Source organism: Bos taurus, chromosome 1, assembly GCF_002263795.3.
Source record: "Bos taurus isolate L1 Dominette 01449 registration number 42190680 breed Hereford chromosome 1, ARS-UCD2.0, whole genome shotgun sequence".
NCBI lineage: Eukaryota > Metazoa > Chordata > Mammalia > Artiodactyla > Bovidae > Bos > Bos taurus.
The window spans coordinates 111,775,411-111,797,436 of record NC_037328.1 but is presented as its reverse complement, the minus strand read 5'-3'; the positions used below and the strand labels follow the sequence as shown (position 1 = coordinate 111,797,436).

The window sequence follows — 22,026 nt, the reverse complement described above, 5'->3', positions numbered from 1 at the left end:
CTTAGCCTCTGAGTGTTATTGTGAATGTAAGCCAGGGACTACAGAATTCTAAAATCTGCTTTGGACAAGTTTTCAGTGAACAGTCTCTAATTTGGGAGACTCTTAGATGAATACAATGATTGTAGATAGATCATTGTTTTTATGTATTACTGGTAAAAGTGAAACATTTTTATGCTGTGATTTTTTTTTTCCCTCCTTTAACATTTCATGGAAAATTTCGAAACAACAAGCAAGTTGAAAGAAATTTTAGTCAGCATCTGTATCTACCAGGTAGATTCTACTGTACAACAGCTTGAGATATGATTCATATACCATAAAATTCACTCCATTTAAAGAGCACAATTCAATAGTTATTAGTATATGCACAGATTTGTGCAACCATCACCACAGTCAATTTTAAAACATTCTCATGATCCCCAGAAGAAATTCTGTACCCTTTAGCAATCGGTCCTCATTTTCCTCTACCCGGCCTCTCCCAGGGTTTCCCAGGTGGCGCTAGTGGTGAAGAATCCACTTGCCAATGCAGGAGACTTATATAAGAGATGCAAGTTCGATCCCTGGGTCAGGAAGATCCCCTGGAGGAGGGCATTGCAATCCACTACAGTATTCTTGCCTGGAGAATCCCATGGACAGAAGAGCCCGGCAAACTACAGTCCATGGGGTTGCAAAGAGTCGGGCACAACTGAAGTGACAGCACTCCCTCCCAACTGTGGGCAACCACTAACCTATTTTCTGTCTCTATAGATTTGCCTACTTTGGACATTTTATATGACTAGAATCTTAGAATATGCGGTCTCTTGTGAGACCTAGCATAATACTTTCAAAGTTCATCCATGTATAACTACCTTATTCCTTTTTATTAGCAAATAATATTCCGTTGTATGGATATATAGTTGTGTCCGACTCTTTGCGACCCCATGGACTGTAGCCTACCAGGCTCCTCTGTCCATGGGATTTTCCAGGCAATAGCACTGGAGTGGATTGCCATTTACTTCTCCAGGGGATCTTCCCGACCCAGGGATCGAACCCAGGTCTCCTGCATTGTAGACAGACGCTTTACCATCTGAGCCAACAGGGAAGTCCCTCCAGTATTCCGTTGTATGGATATAGCACCTTTTATTTATCCATTCATCGGTGGATGGACATTGGGTTGTTTACATTCTTTTGCTGTTATGGATAGTGTTGCTATGAATATTTCTGTATAGGTTTTTATATAAAAATAACTTCATTTCCATGGGTATACCTAGAAGCAGAATTGCTGGGTCATGGACAGAGGAGCCTTGTGGGCTATAGTCCATAGGGTCACAAAGAGTGGGAACATGACTGAGCGCTGTGGTAATTTTATGTTTAACCTTTCGGTGAACTGTCAAACTGTTTTCCAAAGTGGCTGCAGTATTTTACAATTCTGACAGCAGTATATGAGATTCCAGTTTCTTCAAATCCTTGCCAACACATGTCTTTGATTATAACCATCATAGTGAGTATAAAGTGGTATTTCCTTATGGTTTTGATTTGCATTTCCCTAATGACAGATGTGGAGAAGGCAGTGGCACCCCACTTCAGTACTCTTGCCTGGAAAATCCCATGGACAGAGGAGCCTGGTAGGCTGCAGTCCGTGGGGTCGATAAGAGTCGGACACGACTGAGCGACTTCACTTTCACTTTTCACTTTCATGCATTGGAGAAGGAAAAGGCAACCCACTCCAGTGTTCTTGCCTGGAGAATCCCAGGTACCTCTTGAGCCTCTTGAGCTGCTGTCTGTGGGGTCGCACAGAGTCGGACACGACTGAAGCAACTTAGAAGCAGCAGCAGCAATGACAGATGATTATGAACATTTTTTGTGTGTGCTTCTTGACCATTTGTATATTTTCTTGGAAGAAATGTCTGTTTAGCTCTTTTGCCCATTTTGAAGGTGGGTTGTTTGTCTTTATTGAATTGTAAGAATTCATTATTTTAGTGACAAATCTTTTCAGAAATATGATTTGCAGATATTTTCTGCAATTCTTTGGGTTGTTTTTCACTTTCTTAATGCTGTCTTCTGATGAATAAAAGCTTTTAATTTTGATGAAGTACTACTTATTTTTTTAAAATTTTGTCACTGTGCTTTTGTTGTCATATCTGAAAAATACTTCTTAATTCAAGATCATGAAGACTTGTGAAATTGCCTATGCTTTTTAAAAGTTTTATAATTTTAGCTTTACTTAGTTTTATATTTAGGTTTTTGATCCATTTTGAGCTAATCTTTGTGTTTGCTATAAGGTAAAGTACCAGCTTTATTTTTTTTTAATTTGTGACTCTCCACTGTTGGGCTTCCCTGGTGGCTCAGTGATAAAGATTCTGCCTGCCAGTGCAGGAGCCGCAGAAGATGTGGGTTCAATCCCTGGGTCCAGAAGATCCCCTGGAGGATGGAATGGCAACCCACTCCAGTGCTCTTGCCTGGAAAATCCCATAGACGGAGGAGCCTGGTAGGCTGCGGTCCATGGGGTCACCAAGAGTCAGACACAACTGAGCGACTTCACTTTCACGCATTGGAGAAGGAAATGGCAACCCACTCCAGTGTTCTTGCTTGGAGAATCCCAGGGACGGGGGAGCCTGGTGGGCTGCCGTCTATGGGGTCACACAGAGTCGGACACGACTGAAGCGACTTAGCAGCAGCATAAAACAATAGAAATGAATCACTACTTTATTTGGTACTACAGTTTGAATTTTAAATAAAAAATAATTGGATAGTAAAGCTGATTAAAATAAATAGAATTTCAAGCATTGTGGATTTAACAAGAGTGGGTGTTTTAAAAATGCAACCTTGGCATTGGTATACTATTTTCATATGAAAACTGTTTTCAAGTATTATAAAAGAAAATTTCTATCAATTTGTCTGTGAGACATATTATTATGTCTAGTCTGGTATCTCTTTGAGTTCACCAGGCTTGGCCTTCCAGAGGTTATTTTATAGTGCTTCTAAGTGGTTTCTCTTTCCTGATGTAGTTCCTTCATTCATTACCCCCTTACAAAAAAAAAGTATGGAATTATTTTAACCTCTAAAGGCAAAGATTCAGTGTAATATGTATTTTGAAGTCATGGTCGTAGAGAACTAAGCATGATAATAACCATCTTGTACAATTTCTCATACATTCTTACATATTTCTACTATAAATGGCCAGGGAAAGCAGAATCATAATTTGCTACTGATTCATAACCTGCCATGAATGCTTTGCTGTTAGATGGTTTTTTAAAATTTGCTTTAGGTTGATTTAGAAACATTTTCAGAAAAACAAGTGATGCCTACTTCTTGCTCAAGAGTTTGTGGGTGAGCTCAGCTGAGCTCCACTACTCTCATCTTTTGCTTGGACCAGTAAGTAGCTCACAGCATTTTCATGATGATGACAGAAGCACAGGAAACAAGTGGAAACATGAAGATGGCTTAAGGTTTGGCACATTGTCACCACTGCCCTCATTACAGTGGCAAAAGCAGGTGTCAGGGTTGAGCCCAGTGTCAAGAGTATGGAAATATATTCTGCCTATAATGGGACAGACTGCAAAGTGACACTACAAAAGACATGATTATAGGGAATAGTGAAGAACTGGGGTCAGTGTAGTCTGTTGCATATGGAAAATTTAAAAACATGCACAAGCAGAGCAAAGAGTATAACGTCCCGTCATTCGGCTCAGCAGTTATAAACGTTAGTTTTCCTACAGATATTTACTTAGTGCCTCATAGTAAGAGTTGCATGTATCTGTAAATTCCATCAGTGGTTTCTTAAGTCAGTCTCCCAAAGCAACAGAAATAATAACAAACTAATGGGATCTAGTCAAACTTAAAAGTTTTTGTGCAGCAAGGGAAACCATACACAAAACGAAAAACAGCCTACAGAATGGGAGAAAATATTTGCAAACAATGCAACTGACAAAGGCTTAATTTCCAGAATATACAAATAGCTCATACAACTCAGCAAAAAAAAAAAAAAAAAAAACCCACCCAGTTGAAAATTGAGCAGAAGACCTAAATAGACATTTCTCCAAAGAAATGGCCAGTAGGCACGTGAAAAGATGTTCAACATTGCTAATTATTCAGTTCAGTTGCTCAGTCATGTCCGAATCTTTGGGACCCCACAGACTGTAGCATGCTGGCTTCTGTGTTGATCACCAACTCCCTGAGCTTGCTCAAATACATGTCCATTGAGTAGGTGATGCCATCCAACCATCTCATCCTCTGTCGTCCTCTTCTCTTCCTGCCTTCGATCTTTCCCAGGATCAGGGGTTTATCCAGTGAGTCAGTTCTTCGCATCAGGTGGCCAAAGTATTAGAGTTTCAGCTTCAGCATCACTCCTTCCAATGAATATTCAGGGCTGATTTCCTTAAGGATGGACTGGTTGGATCTCCTTGCAGTCCAATGGACTCTCAAGAGTCTTCTCCAACACCACAGTTCAAAAGCATCAATTCTTAGGTGCTCAGCTTTCTTTATAGTCCAACTCTCAAATCCATACATGACCACTGGGAAAACCATAGCTTTGACTAGACAGACCTTTGTTGGTAAAGTAATGTCTCTGCTTTTTAATGTGCTCTCTAGGTTGGTCATAGCTTTTTTTCCAAGGAGCAAGTGTCCTTTAATTTCATGGCTGCAGTCACCACCTGCAGTGATTTTGGAGCCCAAGAAGATAAAGTCTGCCACTGTTTGCACTGTTTCCCCATCTATTTGCCATAAAGTGATGGGACCGGATTCCATGATCTTAGTTTTTGAATGTTGAGTTTTTAACCAACTTTTTCACTCTCCTCTTTGACTTTCATCAAGAGGCTCTTTAGTTCTTCTTCACTTTCTGCCATAAGGGTGGTGTCATTTGCATATCTGAGGTTATTGGTATTTCTCCTGGCGGTCTTGATTCCAGCTTGTGCTTAATCCAGCCCGGCATTTCACATGATGTACTTTGCATATAAGTTAAATAGGCAGAGTAACAATATACAGCCTTGACATACTTCTTTCCCAATTTGCAACCAGTCTGTTGTTCCATGTCCAGTTCTAACTGTTACTTCTTGACCTGCATATAGATTTCTCAGAAGGCAGATAAGGTGTTCTGGTATTCCCATCTCTTTCAGAATTGGCCACAGTTTGCTGTGATCCACACAGTCAAAGGCTTTGGCATAGTCAATAAAAGAGAAGTAGATGTCTTTTCTGGAACTCTCTTGCTTTTTTGATGATCCAACGGATGTTGGCAATTTGATCTCTGGTTCCTCTGCCTTTTCTAAATCCAGCTTGAACATCTGGTTCACGGTTCATGTACTGTTGAAGCCTGGCTTGGAGAATTTTGAGCATTACTTTACTAGCATGTGAGATGAGTACAATTGTGCAGTAGTTTGAGCATTCTTTGACATTGCCCTTCTTTGGGATTGGAATGAAAACTGACCTTTTCCAGTCCTGTGGCCACTGCTGAGTTTTCCAAATTTGCTGGCATATTGAGTGCAGCACTTTCACAGCATCATCTTTCAGGATTTGAAATAGCTCCACTGGAATTCCATCACCTCCACTAGCTTTGTTCATAGTGATGCTTCCTAAGTCCCACTTGACTTCATATTCTAGGATGTTTGGCTCTAGGTGAGTGATCACACCATCGTGGTTATCTGGGCCATGAAGATCTTTTTTGTATAGATTTTCTGTGTATTCTTGTCACCTCCTAATATCTTCTGCTTCTATTAGAAGCATTCTGTTAGAAGCATGTTTGAGGCATACCATTTCTGTCCTTTATCGAGCCCATCTTGGCATGAAATGTTCCCTTGGTGTCTCTAATTTTCTTGAAGAGATCTCTAGTCTTTCCCATTCTTTTGTTTTCCTCTATTTTTTTGTGTTGATCACTGTGGAAGCCTTTCTTATCTCTCCTTGCTGTTCTTTGGAACTATGCATTCTTATGGGTATTTCTTTCCTTTTCTCCTTTGCCTTTAGCTTCTCTTCTCAGCTATTCATATTGCTAAACATAGAATTACCGTATGATCCAGCAGCCCCATTCCTGGGCATAAATCCAGATGAAGCTCTAATATGAAAAGATACATGGACCCTGTGTTCATAGCAGCACTGTTTACAATAACCAAGACATGGAAGCACTCTAAATTTTCATCAACAGATGAAAGGATAAAGATGTGGTTATATGTACACAATGAAATACTACTTAACCATAAAAGAATGGAGAAGTGTTGTTTGCAGCAGCATAGATGCAGCTAGAGATTATCATACTAAGTGAAGTAAGTCAGAGAAAAATACCATACGATATCACTTATTTGTGGAATGTAAAATATGACACAAATGAGCCTATCTATGAAATAGAAACAGACTCACAGTCATAGGGAACAGACAAGGAGGGAACAGACATAGGGAACAGATTGCCAAGGAGGAGTGGTTGGCGGGAGGGATGCTGTGGGAGGTTGGGGTGAGCAGATGTAAGATGTTATATCCAGAATGAGTAAACAAATATTTTCAATATCCTATGATAAACCATAATGGAAAAGAATGTTAAAAATGATGTATTAATATATATATATACACACACACATCCTTTTTAAAATATATATATACCTGAATCACTTTGCTTTATAGGAGAAATTAACATTGTAAATCATCTACACCTTAATTACAAAAAAAAGTCATGTATGTCTGGTCTCTATTTTTGTAGTTAAGATTTATCAGAGTGTTGCCATCTTACCCATCCATTGTCAAATTTCTCATCAGTCTTTAGTGATTTTAATAGCCAACACCTAGTTCTGTGCTCCTCATAGATCTGCAATAAAAGCCAGTTTTTAAAAAAGTTTTCAGTTTTGCCATGGCTGCTATCTTTGTAAAATAGAATAAATTTTTAGACAAATGATATTTAAAACTCTTAAGACATAGACCATAAAGGCTCCAAATTTTTATTATAGATTCAAGGAAATAAAATTGCTGTCAAGTTGTTATATGTTTATGAATGCTTATATAAAATTTATGAATGAACTGCTCTATTTCTTATGAACTGGTGGCAGTTTGCAAACCAGCAGTGGTTTGTAGACTGCAGTAGCTTAGGTCATTATTTTATGAGAGATTACAAAATGGTGATATTCTAATTCTGTTCTTTCTGGAACTGTGTATAAAGAACTTTCTTTCATCTGCTAAATGGTTACTTGTGGCCAAGTTGATAGTAAAAAGGCAGAACGCATGCTTGATTCCTTCCCTAACTTTCACCAGTTTTGTTCATAGGTTTTTCAAGTTCTAATAACTCAGGATTTTCAACAAAGGAGTTCAGGCTCATGCTACAGTGGAAAGGGCAGGATTAGAAAGGAGGTTGGGTTTATTAAGTATAATAGTTGCGTCTTGAAAAATGGTCTGTGTGCGAAATAACTGAAATTAGGACATTCTACTGTTTAAACTTTAAAGTTTTTCTTAGGAAAAATGTACAGATCTCTTCTAAGCTAAGGTTACTTCTTAAGAGTATTTTAGAGGTAGTAACTAGAGACAAAATTGAGTCTGTTCACAAACTCGGTATATTTAAGAAGAGGTAGCTGTTTGATTATCTTTCATCTCTGCATGGGAAGTGTTGTTATCTGAGATCATCTTTAGTATACTGATAGTATGGGGAGATGAACTGAAGAGGGACAGTGATGTTTGGATATATAAATCTATATTCTAGATCATTGTTTCTTTGCAAAGAGCCTTTGGTTCTTGTTCATGTGAACAGGCTACACACACTTGAGTCACCATTCAAAGAAGTATTTTTTTGTTAAAATAGTAGATCTCAGTCATAAGTCAGAGATCTCAGTACAGAGTCAGTCAGGAAATCTAAAGGTCAACATTTAAAAAAAAAATGTGAGGAGTGTAACTAAGTAGATAATGAGACTGAACATGGTTCAAAACTTTTCCTTCTGATATTTTAATGGTATGACAACAGTTGTTACTGAATGTTGTTTGTGTGTGTTTGTGTAAATTGCTGACTTTTAGAAGTAGGATGATTTGGGCTAATTAATAATGGTTTAGGTTTGTCTAGAGATACCTTTGTTCCTCAGTTGGCTAATGCTTATCATCAAATGGGAGAAGCAGCTATGGTAAAACATAAGGATTGAAAGAATCATGAGGTAAACAATAGTGTATTTTGATTTTAGCCAACAGTACCAAGTTTTATTAATTTAAAACTGGCTACATAAATGCTGTTTGTCAACCAAATAACATTGCTATAACTTTTTGCAAAAACTTCATTGAAATCCAAGGGGAAAATAGTTGATTTAAAAAGATTTAAAAATTGAAATTACCAATTGTGACATAGGAGTAAATTTTATTTCCTCTGAAGTTAGAAAAGAAAGATAATAAACAGTTGTGTGTTTACTTTCTTACCCAGTGATCATGTGTCTCAGTTAAACCCATTAAACTATATTTGGCATTATAACTATATTTACCTAAGAAGTTAAATTCTCCAGAAACTTGCATGAATAGAGTTTGTGTTTATGGGGTCTGTTTGCTATCTTTTAAAGTGGGTGCTAGTGGTAGTATCTGCCCCATGGACCATACAGTCCATGGGATTCTCCAGGTCAGAGTACTGGAGTGGGTAGCCTTTCCCTTCTCCAGGGGATCTTCCCAACCCAGGGATCAAACCCAGGTCTCTTGCATTGCAGGCAGATTCTTTACCAGTCGAGCTGCCAGGGAAGCCCAAGAATACTGGAGTGGGTAGCCTATCCCTTCTCCAGTGGATCTTCCTGACCCAGGAATCAAACTAGGGTCTTCTGCATTGCAGGCGGACTCTTGTCCAGCTGAGGTACCAGAGAAGCCTGAGTCCAGACTAAACTGCTTTTTGATTTGTTGATTTAGATAGTACATTCAGACTGTGTTCATTATGCTCTGGGATGGTGCTTGCTTGAACTTGAAAGGAACTATTAGTACATTTATAGATAGGGGTGAAGAGAATTTGGAATGACTTTGAAAAGTCAAGAGACATAGTTTATTCAAAAAAGATCAAGTTGTAATCAGAATTACTGTAAATTGGTCAGTAAAGGAGAATAAATTAGAAGCGATATGGAAATGATAGTAGCAGGATCGAAGATAACATGTAGAAACAAAGTAGGAATGTTGAACAACCGCTAGCTTGAAATCTCAGTAGGGAAAAGTGTTTCCTCAGTGTATGAGCTCATTAACAAACCAGGAGCAGTAAAAGGCTAAGATAACACTATATGTCACTAGGGACTTGTATTTCACAAACGTTGTGAACGCTGAAAACTTTAAAACATAGTAATTTATTGAAATATTTGTTGAGGAGGCCTATAGGTTGCATACTTAGATTAAACAAGATGGAGAAAAAATACAGACAAATTGAGTGATCAAAATGATCAAAAGTTAGGGATCATAATTTAGGCAATATGAGACAGTCAGTGCTAAGTGAGCATTGCTTGAACAACTAAATGTACATACAGTGTTGCGTATTATTGCATCAAAGCATGGTTCATGGCTTCTAGATTTTTCTCAGGTGTATGACATTGTTTCCTAAAGGCATTTTATACATTTATTATGTAAAATGAGCAACGGTGTAATTGTCACTTGTATTCAATGATTGCACCTGGAATTTTATATATACATATATATTTTTTTCTGGAGAAGGCAATGGCATCCCACTCTAGTACTCTTGCATGGAAAATCCCATGGACAGAGAAGCCTGGTAGGCTGCAGTCCATGGGGTCGCTAAGAGTCGGGCATGACTGAGCGACTTCACTTTCACTTTTCACTTTCATGCATTGGAGAAGGAAATGGCAACCCACTCCAGTGTTCTTGCCTGGAGAATCCCAGGGATGGGGAGCCTGGTGGGCTGCCGTCTATGGGGTCGCACAGAGTCGGACATGACTGAAGCGACTTAGCAGCAGCAGCAGCATATATATTTTTCAGAGACTTAGACTTTTAATTTACTCTTATTTTTAATAAAAACATTATTTATTCATTTGGCTGCATCGGGTCTTAGCTGCAGCAAACAGGATCTTCCTGTGGTGCACAGAATCTCTAGTTTCGACATTTGGGCTGAGTTGCTCTGTGGCTTGTGGGATCTTAGTTCCCCGACCAGGGATCAAACCCATATCCCCTGCATTGCAAAATGGATTCTTATCCTGACTTAGACTTTTAAATTTTTTTTAAAATTTTATTTATTTTTATTTTTGGCTGTGGCATGTGGCATGTGGGATCTTAGTTTGCCAACCAAGGGTTGAACCCATGCCCCCTGCAGTGGACGTGCTGAGTCTTAACTACTGGATGACCAGTGAAGTCCCTGGACTTAGCCTTTTTTAGAAGAATCATATACTACTTAGGCATAGAGAAAGGATATCTATATATCTATTTATATGAAATAAATTGGTTTTCATATAAGTCAATTCAGTGTGAACTTTCTTCACATTTAGCCTGACTCCTCAATTACTTTTTGACTTGAGTTGTCCAGGTCTTGTTTTTCTACAGATCTTTTGTTCCATCAAGAATTTTGATGATTCATTATTTCTTGTGAGTGCTCAATTACATCTGGGATGTCTGATTTCTTTTAGTGACATATTTGAGATCGATTCAGAGGACAGTATACTTTGGTTCTTGTTCATGTGAACAGGCTACACACACTTGAGTCACCATTCAACTCATTCTGGGATTGTTTTTTTTTTGCTAGTACTTCCTTGTTCTTACCAGAAGATGTCAATGGAAGTTTTCAGATAATAACCAGAACTCAGTCCTTCTTCAAATGGTTTTTTTTTTTTTTTTAAACTTTACATAATTGTATTAGTTTTGCCAAATATCAAAATGAATCTGCCACAGGTATACATGTGTTCCCCATCCTGAACCCTCCTCCCTCCTCCCTCCCCATACCATCCCTCTGGGTCGTCCCAGTGCGCTAGCCCCAAGCATCCAGTATCGTGCATCGAACCTGGACTGGCAACTCGTTTCATACATGATATTTTACATGTTGCAATGTCATTCTCCCAAATCTTCCCACCCTCTCCCTCTCCCACAGAGTCCATAAGACTGTTCTATACATCAGTGTCTCTTTTGCTGTCTCGTACACAGGGTTATTGTTACCATCTTTCTAAATTCCATATATATGCGTTAGTATACTGTATTGGTGTTTTTCTTTCTGGCTTACTTCACTCTGTATAATAGGCTCCAGTTTCATCCACCTCATTAGAACTGATTCAAATGTATTCTTTTTAATGGCTGAGTAATACTCCATTGTGTATATGTACCATAGCTTTCTTATCCATTCATCTGCTGATGGACATCTAGGTTGCTTCCATGTCCTGGCTATTATAAACAGTGCTGCGATGAACATTGGGGTACACGTGTCTCTTTCCCTTCTGGTTTCCTCAGCGTGTATGCCCAGCAGTGGGATTGCTGGATCATAAGGCAGTTCTATTTCCAGTTTTTTAAGGAATCTCCACACTGTTCTCCATAGTGGCTGTACTAGTTTGCATTCCCACCAACAGTGTAAGAGGGTTCCCTTTTCTCCACACCCTCTCCAGCATTTATTATTTGTAGACTTTTGGATTGCAGCCATTCTGACTGGTGTGAGATGGTACCTCATTGTGGTTTTGATTTGCATTTCTCTGATAATGAGTGATGTTGAGCATCTTTTCATGTGTTTGTTAGCCCTCTGTATGTCTTCTTTGGAGAAATGTCTATTTAGTTCTTTGGCCCATTTTTTGATTGGGTCATTTATTTTTCTGGAGTTGAGCTGTAGGAGTTGCTTGTGTATTTTTGAGATTAGTTTGTCAGTTGCTTCATTTGCTATTATTTTCTCCCATTCTGAAGGCTGTCTTTTCACCTTGCTAATAGTTTCCTTTGATGCACAGAAGCTTTTAAGGTTAATTAGGTCCCATTTGTTTATTTTTGCTTTTATTTCCAATATTCTGGGAAGTGGGTCATAGAGGATCCTGCTGTGATGTATGTCAGAGAGTGTTTTGCCTGTGTTCTCCTCTAGGAGTTTTATAGTTTCTGGTCTTACATTAGATCTTTAATCCATTTTGAGTTTATTTTTGTGTATGGTGTTAGAAAGTGTTCTAGTTTCATTCTTTTACAAGTCGTTGACCAGATTTCCCAGTACCACTTTTTAAATGTTCTGCTGACTGAAGTGTTAAGGGGTTGCACTTGCTCAGTCATATCACTAGAAATAAAGAATCACTACACTTTCTAGGGATCTTAACTCATAGACTGCATAGAGAAATGATGTACTTGAGCTACATCAAGCTCCAGCATGTCTATTCTAGATGACTTTCAGCCAGACTCACCTGTATTTCTTTCTCTGAACTCTTGCGACATCTTTCTGCTCTAAGGCAAATTTCCTGAGAGATTCCTGGAATCCCCTTTTCTTTAGAGGATTTTATGTCAGCTTATATGTAACTATCACCGTGGCAGTGACAGCTTTGTCACTGGGCAAATGGAAAATGTTAAGCTATAGCATGATTTCAGAGATGTCTGATTTCTTTTAGTGACATATTTGAGATCGATTCAGAGGACAGTATACTTACTATGTGGGACTGTAGAGAGTTTAAAAGAGCAGTTTAGGCTTAAGTGTAGGCCAAGGCCTCACAGGACTTGTATTTTGGACCTTATTGAACTTTATTCTGAGAGAGAGTCACTATAGGGTTTTAAGCAGGGGGAAGACTTGAATCAGATTTTTTTTCTTTTAATCGCAAAATCATGTTAATCAAGTTATCAAAGTCAGTATCACCAATAATGGAACAAAATGACACTGTGTCCTTGCCATTGTATGACATCAAGAGAAGGCAGTGTAAAATCATCACCAATGTAAAATCGCTGCAAGAAAAAAAAGTTTGTCTAGAATCTAATCATGAAGTAGGAAGCAGATCCTGGTATGGGTCATTCTACAGAAAGAATTTAAAAATTAAAAAAATGAAATATCTGAAATTTAAAAAATGACAGTGTCATGAAAGATCTTAAAAAACTGAATAATTAGGTTAATTGTGGAAGTGTGTGGTCTTTGATAAGAGTTCTGGAATTAAAAAATCCATTAAAGTATTTGTGACATTTGGGAGAATTTGTATATAGATACTATCAGTGTTGAATTTCTTGGATATGAAAATAGTATTGTAGTTATGTAGGAGAATGTCTCTGTTTCTAAGAGGTACATGGTGAGAAATAGCTTGGAGAGTGAAATATCTACAATTTACTCTCCAGTTGTTTAGGGGATAGAATGTTACTAATGTTATATTTAGGTGGAGGATGCTGTTAACTGTACCATACTTTCAAATTTTGTAGGTTCAAAATTTTTCAAAATAAAAGGAGGGTATAACAAGTATATGGTGAAGTCAAGAGCTAGAATCTGATTCTTTGATTTAACCCTTTAAGTTGTAGGTTCCAAAGTCATTGAGCATTGTAAGTGAGGTGATGGTCTCTCGTAGAAAAATCTTTAGTGAAGTTGATTCATCCAGAGTACCTGAGATGTTGGATAATTTTGTCAAGAAACTGTACTATTTTTTTAGTTATAGGTGTGGTAAGATTAGATAGATAAATGTGTTCAAACTTCCACTAGCCTTTTGGTAATGAAAGGATTATTCTGAATAGTTGAGATTCTCAGATCACTAAAATAGGTGTTGGTGAGTGTTTTTAAAATCTTTCTTAACCCTAAAACTTTCTAATTTTAACAGTTGAAGGGTTCTAATTTGAAAGACCTTTTAAAGACAGCTACTTGGCTATGGTTTTTCCAGTGGTCATGTATGGATGCGAGAGTTGGACTGTGAAGAAAGCTAGCACCAAAGAATTGATGCTTTTGAACTGTGGTGTTGGAAAAGGCTCTTGAGAGTCCCTTGGACTGCAAGGAGATCCAACCAATCCATTCTGAAGGAGATCAGTCTTGGGTGTTCTTTGGAAGGAATGATGCTAAAGCTGAAACTCCAGTACTTTGGCCACCTCATGCGAAGAGTTGACTCACTGGAAAAGACTCTGATGCTGGGAGGGATTGGGGGCAGGAGGAAAAGGGGACGACAGAGGATGAGATGGCTGGATGGCATCACCGACTACATGGATGTGAGTTTGAGTGAACTCCGGGAGTTGGTGATGGACAGGGAGGCCTGGCGTGCTGCGGTTCATGGGGTTGCAAAGAGTCGGACACGACTGAGCGACTGAACTGAGCTGAACTGAACTTGAATAAACTTAGTACTGATGAAATTCAGTTTCAAAAATGATTTATAAAATAGTAGTTTTCTCAGACACGAACAGAACATTATTTTACTCATGTAAGAAAACTTTTTAAAATAAAGCTTACCCCTTTTAAGTACCAAAATACTAAAGAATAAAATAACTTTGAAGATTATTTACCCACTTTCCTTCTGTGGTGCTAATTATTTTGGGGTTGGAAAAGCTTACATTTTAGTCCTATCTCTAGGCAACCGACATTTTCTTCATCTGTAAAACAAATGTATTACGAGTAAGAAAGTACGTAAGACACCTAAAAGAATAGGTATAGGCTGTTACTTCCCTTCTTTTGCTTTATTTAAAAAATTTTCATTGTAACATAAGACACATATCAAGAAAACTACATAACAGATGTGTAGTTGATTGAATTACGTTTTTACCCAAAATAGTCAAGATTTTTTTTTTTTTCTATGAAGCCCAATAATATTGTTAAGAGTATGTCTTGGGATTGATCCTTTTGGGTTTTAGTCTGATTTTTATTCATATTCTTTGATCCTTTGCATACCTTTTGTCTCATTTAGAAATAGCACATTCCAGTTTTGATCTGGCATTTGAGTTTGCCTTTCTCTCTTGCTCTCTTTAAAGATATTATTCTATTCCTTATTTCCTTTTTTACTTTTAATAACTTTTGGGATTTAACTTCTCTGCTTATTGTTTTTCTTCCATTCTAATTTAACTTCTTGCAGTTTAATTTTTTAAATTTTAAATTTATATTGGGGTATAGGTGATTAACAATGTTGTGTTAGTATCAGGTGTGCTTCTTGCTTTTTTTGACCACCTGCGGTAATCTTGTGGTAATCTTAGTTCCCCAACCAGGGATTGAACTTGTGCCCTTTTCAGTGGAAGCACAGAATCCTAACCTGTGGACCGCTAGGGAAGTCCCAGCATTTCTTTTTGCATTTTAGACTGCCTTTCTAAACTTCTACAACTTGATAGAGCTCCTTCTTCTGTTAAAATTATGGCCGTTTGTTTTCTAAGCATTCCTGGCATGGATTCCTCCCCCTGCTTTATCTGGCCTTTCTGTTTTTTTTTTGGTGCTTCCCTGGTGGGTGGCTCAGATGGTAAAGAATCTGCTTGCAACGCAGGAGACCCAGGTTCAATCCCTGGGTCAGGAAGATTCCCCTGGAGAAGGAAATGGCAACCTAAGTATTCTTGCCTGGAGAATTCCATGGACAGAGGAACCTGGTGAGCTACAGTCCATGGCGTCACAAAAGAGTTGGCTGCGACTGAGCGACTAAACTTAGAGCACTTCTGTTTTCCTTATCCTACTTAATTATGATTCTGATCCCAGCAGTTGCACCTTGTCATGCATGAGCTCTGACCCACAAGGGAGTCCAGTTCTGTTAGTTTCAAAGCTTCATGGGAATTAAAACCATTCTCTCCTGGAGGCCTTACTGTGCGATCTCCTGCTGGCCTCTGCACCTTTGGAGTGGCCATCCCTCCTTCCAGCGCAGCTGCTATTTTTAAATTGGCTCCCTGCTTTTTTTTAAGCTTGTACCTGTCGGTATTTTGGCTTTTTCTTGTTTTCTTTAATGGTGCTTCCCTCACACCAGGGATTGTGGCTGTGGTAGTTCATTCTCACCAGATTGTATTTTGGGGACCTTGGGGGATAACTTGGTATTTAGTTATATATGTCATGGGTTTTGGCTTTGCTGTCTGGTTGGTCAGTGATATGTGGAGCTTCAGGAAGATCCAAAAATGATGCTGTCTAAGAATTTGCAAGATTCTTTTGCTTTATTCTAAAATAGGGTACTGAATATGATTTAGTTTTTACTTAATACTGTTTTCTTACTATCTTAAAACATGAATATTTATTATGATGACTTCAGGTCACTTGCGAAGGGGTAGCCTTTGTATTTACTTTTAAATCAATTTTTAAAATAGATACAATAGGTTTTTTCTGTCTCCTGATGTTGAATTTTGCTTGTCTCTACTATTGATGTGATTAATGAGCTGTTTTTCTCTTTAGGGTGCTTTTTCTAGTCGGTGGAAGGTTTGGGAGCTTAATGATCAAACTGTAACTCTGTGTGAAGTAAGAATAAATAGATTCAGGGTCTTCAGGGAAAGGAACTTTCCCTTTTATCACTGGTGTCCTTTTGCTTTTCCCTGAGTTGTTGAAACTATGCTAGATAAGCAAGTTGATAGCTGAAGTGGAGAAGTATGAGGCAAGGTTCATTGTTTCCTCAGTGATCTCTGATGTCATTTGCTTGAACAGTTTTAAAATGTGCTAAGTAAGCACTATACATTTTTATTAAAAACCCATTTATTTAAGAAAAACTTGTTGATTTAAATAAATAGGAGTCCTTACTATGTGGTAGTAAAATGATTATAAAAATGAACTTACCAGGTGAAACCATGCAAAGCAATCTTGTAATCAATGGGAAAATTGTGATGGTTTCCTTATGTTTTAAAAAGTTTTGTTGGAATATAAACTTCCTGTTATTACTATAAAGAATAGAGATGTATAATATAAAGAAGTAGTGAAACTAACATTTAGTGTAACTTAAAACATTGGAAACATTGAGAATTGTGTTTTATTTTTAAACTACTCTTGATAAGTTTGTACACAGTGCTTCTCTTCACAGTTTTTGTATGCTTTGTTGACTTTTAACATTTTATCCTTTGCACTTGAATGTTATGAAATATCTCCAAGAGTTTGTTGTATTTTCAAATATTTGAAGTATTTTCTTGGAGTCCCTTCCTCTGGGACATTGTCATTCTTTTTATTACAACCACTTCCCTCGTTGATCATTTCGCCTTCACTAAAGTCCTCTGCAGCGGTGTCATCCTTGCCACCACCAGCTACTTCTTCTATAACTCCATTTACTTTGGACTTGAAATTCACTTCCAGCATATCACTTTTCATTTCTTTGCTGTACTTTGATCCTTTATTGGTTAGACTGCCCTTTGAATATGTGTAAAATGGCATGTAGATTTGTCACTGGGCAACAAGGAGACGACACAGTTGTACCCTCAGCTGTGTGTTGTGCAGTGACTAGTTGCCAATACACTTTGAAAGAGGGACATGATTGGCCACTGATTATGATGTTCATCTGCTATTTATGTGACGATTTGTGGACTGAGGAGCAAAGTTTGTACTTATGTAATAGTTAATATGTTAGCAGAAATTGGAGCCATGGTGTTGGGGACTGTTCTTAGTTAACTAAAAGTGTGAAAAAGTGTAAATGTTAGTTGTTTAGTCGTATCTGACTCTTTGCAACCCATGGACTGTGTGTAGCCCGCCAGGGTTCTCTGTCCATGGAATTTTTAAGGGAAGAATACTGGAGTGGCTTGCCATGCCCTCCTGCAGGGGATCTTCCCAACCCAGAGATCAAACCCAGGTCTGCCACATTGCAGGCAGATTCTTTACTATCTGAGCCACTAGGGAAGCCTTTAGTTAACTAAACCCTGGTGTAAAACATGGAATGAAATTCTTATACAACAGAATCATGCAAAGTGAGAACTCTGTCCTTAATACGAAATATCAGGTTGTACTTGGATTTGGTGACAATTGTGAAGATGATAATGGAATTAATCCGAGACACTTATACAGTAACATGATAGTCTTTCAAAAATTCTTTATTAAAAAAAAAGATTAAAAATATTTTTTTCAATAAATTCCTTAACAGGGGAATGTGTGTGTGTATTTCTGTATGTATACTAAGGGTAAAGATTTGAAAGGAAAAGTTTTAGCATTTGTTGCATTAATATATTCTAAAAACATCTGTTTTCTGTGATCTGATTATTCTACACTGCTCAGTGTTACGATTACAACCTTCATTTCGCCATCTGAGGAATTCCTTCTGGCCTGTGGTTGGGTCCCTCTCACAGATCCTCCTCTGTAGATGGCTGTGATTGTTGCTTTTTTTTCATTACTGCTGTGAAGAGTTAGTGGTGTTGTGAGGCCTCCATTTATTTGTTCACATAAATGGAGAGGGATAAGGGATGAAAGGATTAAAAAACATGCCTCCAGGGCTGGGCTTAAGTATTTTTTACTGTGCAGATTTTACAACTGGAGGGGGGAAAACTATGACATGTATATGAACATACTGAAGAGCATGAAGAAAAATTTTAAATCGCCTACTGTAGCTCCATTTCTCTATTGCCTCTATTAGTATATAGGTGTATATCTGTTTATACATTTCTTCTTCATATATATTCATATACTCTTGTATTTTTACCCAAAATGTTATAAATGTTTTTCATATTCTTTATGCTTCCAAGTGGATTTTCAAGATACATACACATTTTAAAGCTTTTTCTTATGTAAAAATGTGTGAAAACAGAACAGAGACTAAAGTGAGGACAGTACATGTATCACCCAACTTTAGTGATTTCGTTCCCAGGCAATCTTATTTCGTCCATACCCACCTACTCTATTATTTTGAAGTCAGTTCCAGGCGAATATTTTAGTACACTCCAGATAACTATTTCAGCACATAGAGTTAAATTTTTTTTTGCCAAATTGTTCTCCAGAAAAGTGTTCTCTGTGTATACTTGTCAGAGATGGGATTGTGTGTGTTAGTCACTCAGTTGTGTCCGACTCTTTGCAACCCCACGGACGGTAGCCTGCTAGGCTTCTCTGTCCATGGGATTGTCCAGGCAAGAATGCTGGAGTGGATTGCCATTTCCTTCACCAGAGGATCTTCCCAACTCAGGGATCGAACCTGGGTCTCCTGTACTGCAGGCAGATCTTTACCGTTTGAGCTACAGGGGAGTCTGAGATAATATTAAAACACATTAAAAAATGTAGTATTGTTGGTCAGACACATGTATATGTGTGATTTTCCTCAGATAATATAAAAAACCTAATAAAGTGAGTTTGGGTATGCTTATATACTCTGGCAGGAAACTTTCGGTTCTCATCAGTATGTCCCTCATAGGAATGCTGTGACAGTTAGGGTGATTGTATAGTTCACCACCCAGACTGGGACACGTTTGAGACTTGACAGAGGCACTGTTAGTAATAATGCCAGTGTAACAGACTAGCATAGACCTGTGCAGTGTTTTGGCACAGCTGGACCGTATGCTTACCTTAGTTCTACATAATGTGTGTAAGATGGAATAAACATGAAGTGACTGTATCATGTAGTCAGTCAGTTCAGTTGCTCAGTCGTGTCCAACTCTTGTAACCCTATGAATTGCAACACGCCAGACCTCCCTGTCCATCGTCAACTCCCAGAGTTCACTCAAACTCACGTCCATCGAGTAGGTGATGCCATCCAGCCATCTCATCCTCTGTCGTCCCCTTTTCTTCCTGCCCCCAATCCCTCTCAGCATCAGAGTCTTTTCCAGTGAGTCAACTCTTCGCACAAGGTGGCCAAAGTACTGGAGTTTGAACTTTAGCATCAGTCCTTCCAGTGAACACCCAGGACTGGTCTCCTTTAGGATGGACTGGGTGGATCTCCTTGCAGTCCAAGGAACTCTCAAGAGTCTTCTCCAACACCACACTTCAAAAGCATCAATTCTTTGGTGCTCAGCTTTCTTCACAGTCCAACTCTCACATCCATACATGATCACTGGAAAAACCGTAGCCTTGACTAGACAGACTTTTGTTGGCAAAGTAATGTCTTTGCTTTTTAATATGCTGTCTAGGTTGGTCATAACTTTCCTTCCAAGGCATAAGTGTCTGTTAATTTCATGGCTGCAGTCGCATCTGCAGTGATTTCGGAGCCCAAAAAAATAAAGTCTGACACTGTTTCCACTGTTTCCCCATCTATTTCCCATGAAGTGATGGGACCAGATGCCATTTTGGGATCAAACGAAGAACCAGATCTTCGTTTTCTGAATGTTGAGCTTTAAGCCAACTTTTTCACTCTCCTCTTTCACTTTCATCAAGAGGTTTTTTAGTTCCTTTTCACTTTCTGCCATAAGGGTGGTGTCATCTGCATATCTGAGGTTATTGATGTTTCTGCCAGCAATCTTGATTCCAGCTTGTGCTTTTTCCAGTCCAGCGTTTGTCATGATGTACTCTGCATATAAGTTAAATAAGCAGGGTGACAGTATACAGCCTTGACGTACTCCTTTTCCTATTTGGAACCAGTCTGTTGTTCCATGTCCAGTTCTAACTGTTGCTTCCTGACCTGCATATAGGTTTCTCAAGAGGCAGGTCAGGTGGTCTGGTATTCCCATCTCTTTTAGAATTTTCCACCGTTTATTGTGATCCACACAGTCAAAGGCTTTGGCATAGTCAATAAAGCAGAAATAGATGTTTTTCTGGAACTCTCTTGCTTTTTCGATAATCCAGCAGATGTTGGCAATTTGATCTCTGGTTCCTCTGCCTTTTCTAAAACCAGCTTGAACGTCTGGAAGTTCATGGTTCACGTATTGCTGAATCCTGGCTTGGAGAATTTTGAGCATTACTTTACTAGCATGTGAGATGAGTACAATTGTGCAGTAGTTTGAGCATTCTTTGGCTTTGCCTTTCTTTGGGATTGGAATGAAAACTGACCTTTTCCAGCCCTGTGGCCACTGCTGAGTTTTCCAAATTTGCTGGCATATTGAGTGTAGCACTTTCACAGCATCATCTTTCAGGGTTTGAAATAGCTCCCCTGGAATTCCATCACCTCCACTAGCTTTGTGCGTAGTGATGCTTTCTAAGGCCCACTTGACTTCACATTCCAGGATGTCTGGCTCTAGGTGAGTGATCACACCATCGTGATTATCTGGGTTGTGAAGATCTTTTTTGTACAGTTCTTCTGTGTATTCTTGCCACCTCTTCTTCTGTTAGGTCCCTACCATTTCTGTCCTTTATCGAGTCCATCTTTGCATGAAATGTTCCCTTGGTATCTCTCATTTTCTTGAAGAGATCTCTAGTCTTTCCCATTCTGTTGTTTTCCTCTATTTCCATGTAGTCAGTAGATGGTAGCTTTTGTTTATTGCCTGTGTGTTAATATGTATAAAAGTCTTTCCTTTAAAGAAGTGTTTTTGAATTAGCAATCCAAAATCCTAAGTTAACATTAAGTTTGTGTTTCTACGTGTTTTTGGAGCTGACAGTGACCATAGTTATTAAAAGTACATCTGATTTTCATAATTAGGAAAGTTCTGTGTTCATATTTGCAGCTGGAAAATGCTGGAGGGGACCTCAAGGATGGCCACCACCACAATGAAGGAGCTGTTGTCATTCTGGATGCGGGTGCTCAGTACGGAAAAGTCATAGACCGAAGAGTGAGGGAACTGTTCGTGCAGTCTGAAATCTTCCCTTTGGAAACACCAGCATTTGCCATAAAAGAGCAAGGATTCCGGTGAGATTAGATTGCAGGATATTTTATTATTAATTTGCTTGGACACTGAATTTTTTAATGAAAATAAAATGGATTGGTTTTAATACAAGACATTTTCCATAGCTCTTGACATTAAAAGAAATTAAAATTAAAGGAGAAGATTATGTTAATTTTATTTGCAGAGTTTAAGAATTTATCATTTGAATATTTTATGTTTTATAGCAGGGGTCCCCAACTTCTGGGCCAAGGTCCGGCACCTGTCAGATCAGTGGTGGCATTAGATTAGAATAAAGTCTGCACCAAATGTAATGTATGAGAATCATCCTGACACTACCCCCACCCATGGAAAACTTGTCTTTCATGAAACCACTCCCTGGTGCCAGAAAGGTTGGGGACTGCTGTTGTATAGGATTTCTGCATCAGACTTAGATTTGGCTGTTATGGTCATTCATTCATCCCAGATTACTTGATCAAAGGGATATATATAATGGTTAGAGTACCTAAATTAGAGAATGCTGTGTACAGTGCGTCCCTTTTGCTTCCTATCCCAGGAGACTAGTTTCTAAATTATGAAGATTTCTAATTTAAGGGCTAATTCTATAACTTGTACTATTAAAACTAGTCAAAATGA

At 38.4% G+C, this 22,026-nt stretch overlaps 1 protein-coding gene across 4 annotated transcripts in view; it reads left to right on the top strand.

Moving 5' to 3' along the window:
• GMPS (guanine monophosphate synthase) overlaps window positions 1–22,026 on the top strand; it is a 71,881-nt gene that overhangs the window by 7,341 nt on the left and 42,514 nt on the right. For all 4 annotated transcript variants that reach the window (NM_001206436.1, XM_059878485.1, XM_024979838.2 and 1 more), the window contains one exon: window positions 21,235–21,416. In NM_001206436.1, coding sequence (NP_001193365.1) covers window positions 21,235–21,416 — 182 coding nt within the window. The remainder of the gene's footprint in view (window positions 1–21,234; window positions 21,417–22,026) is intronic.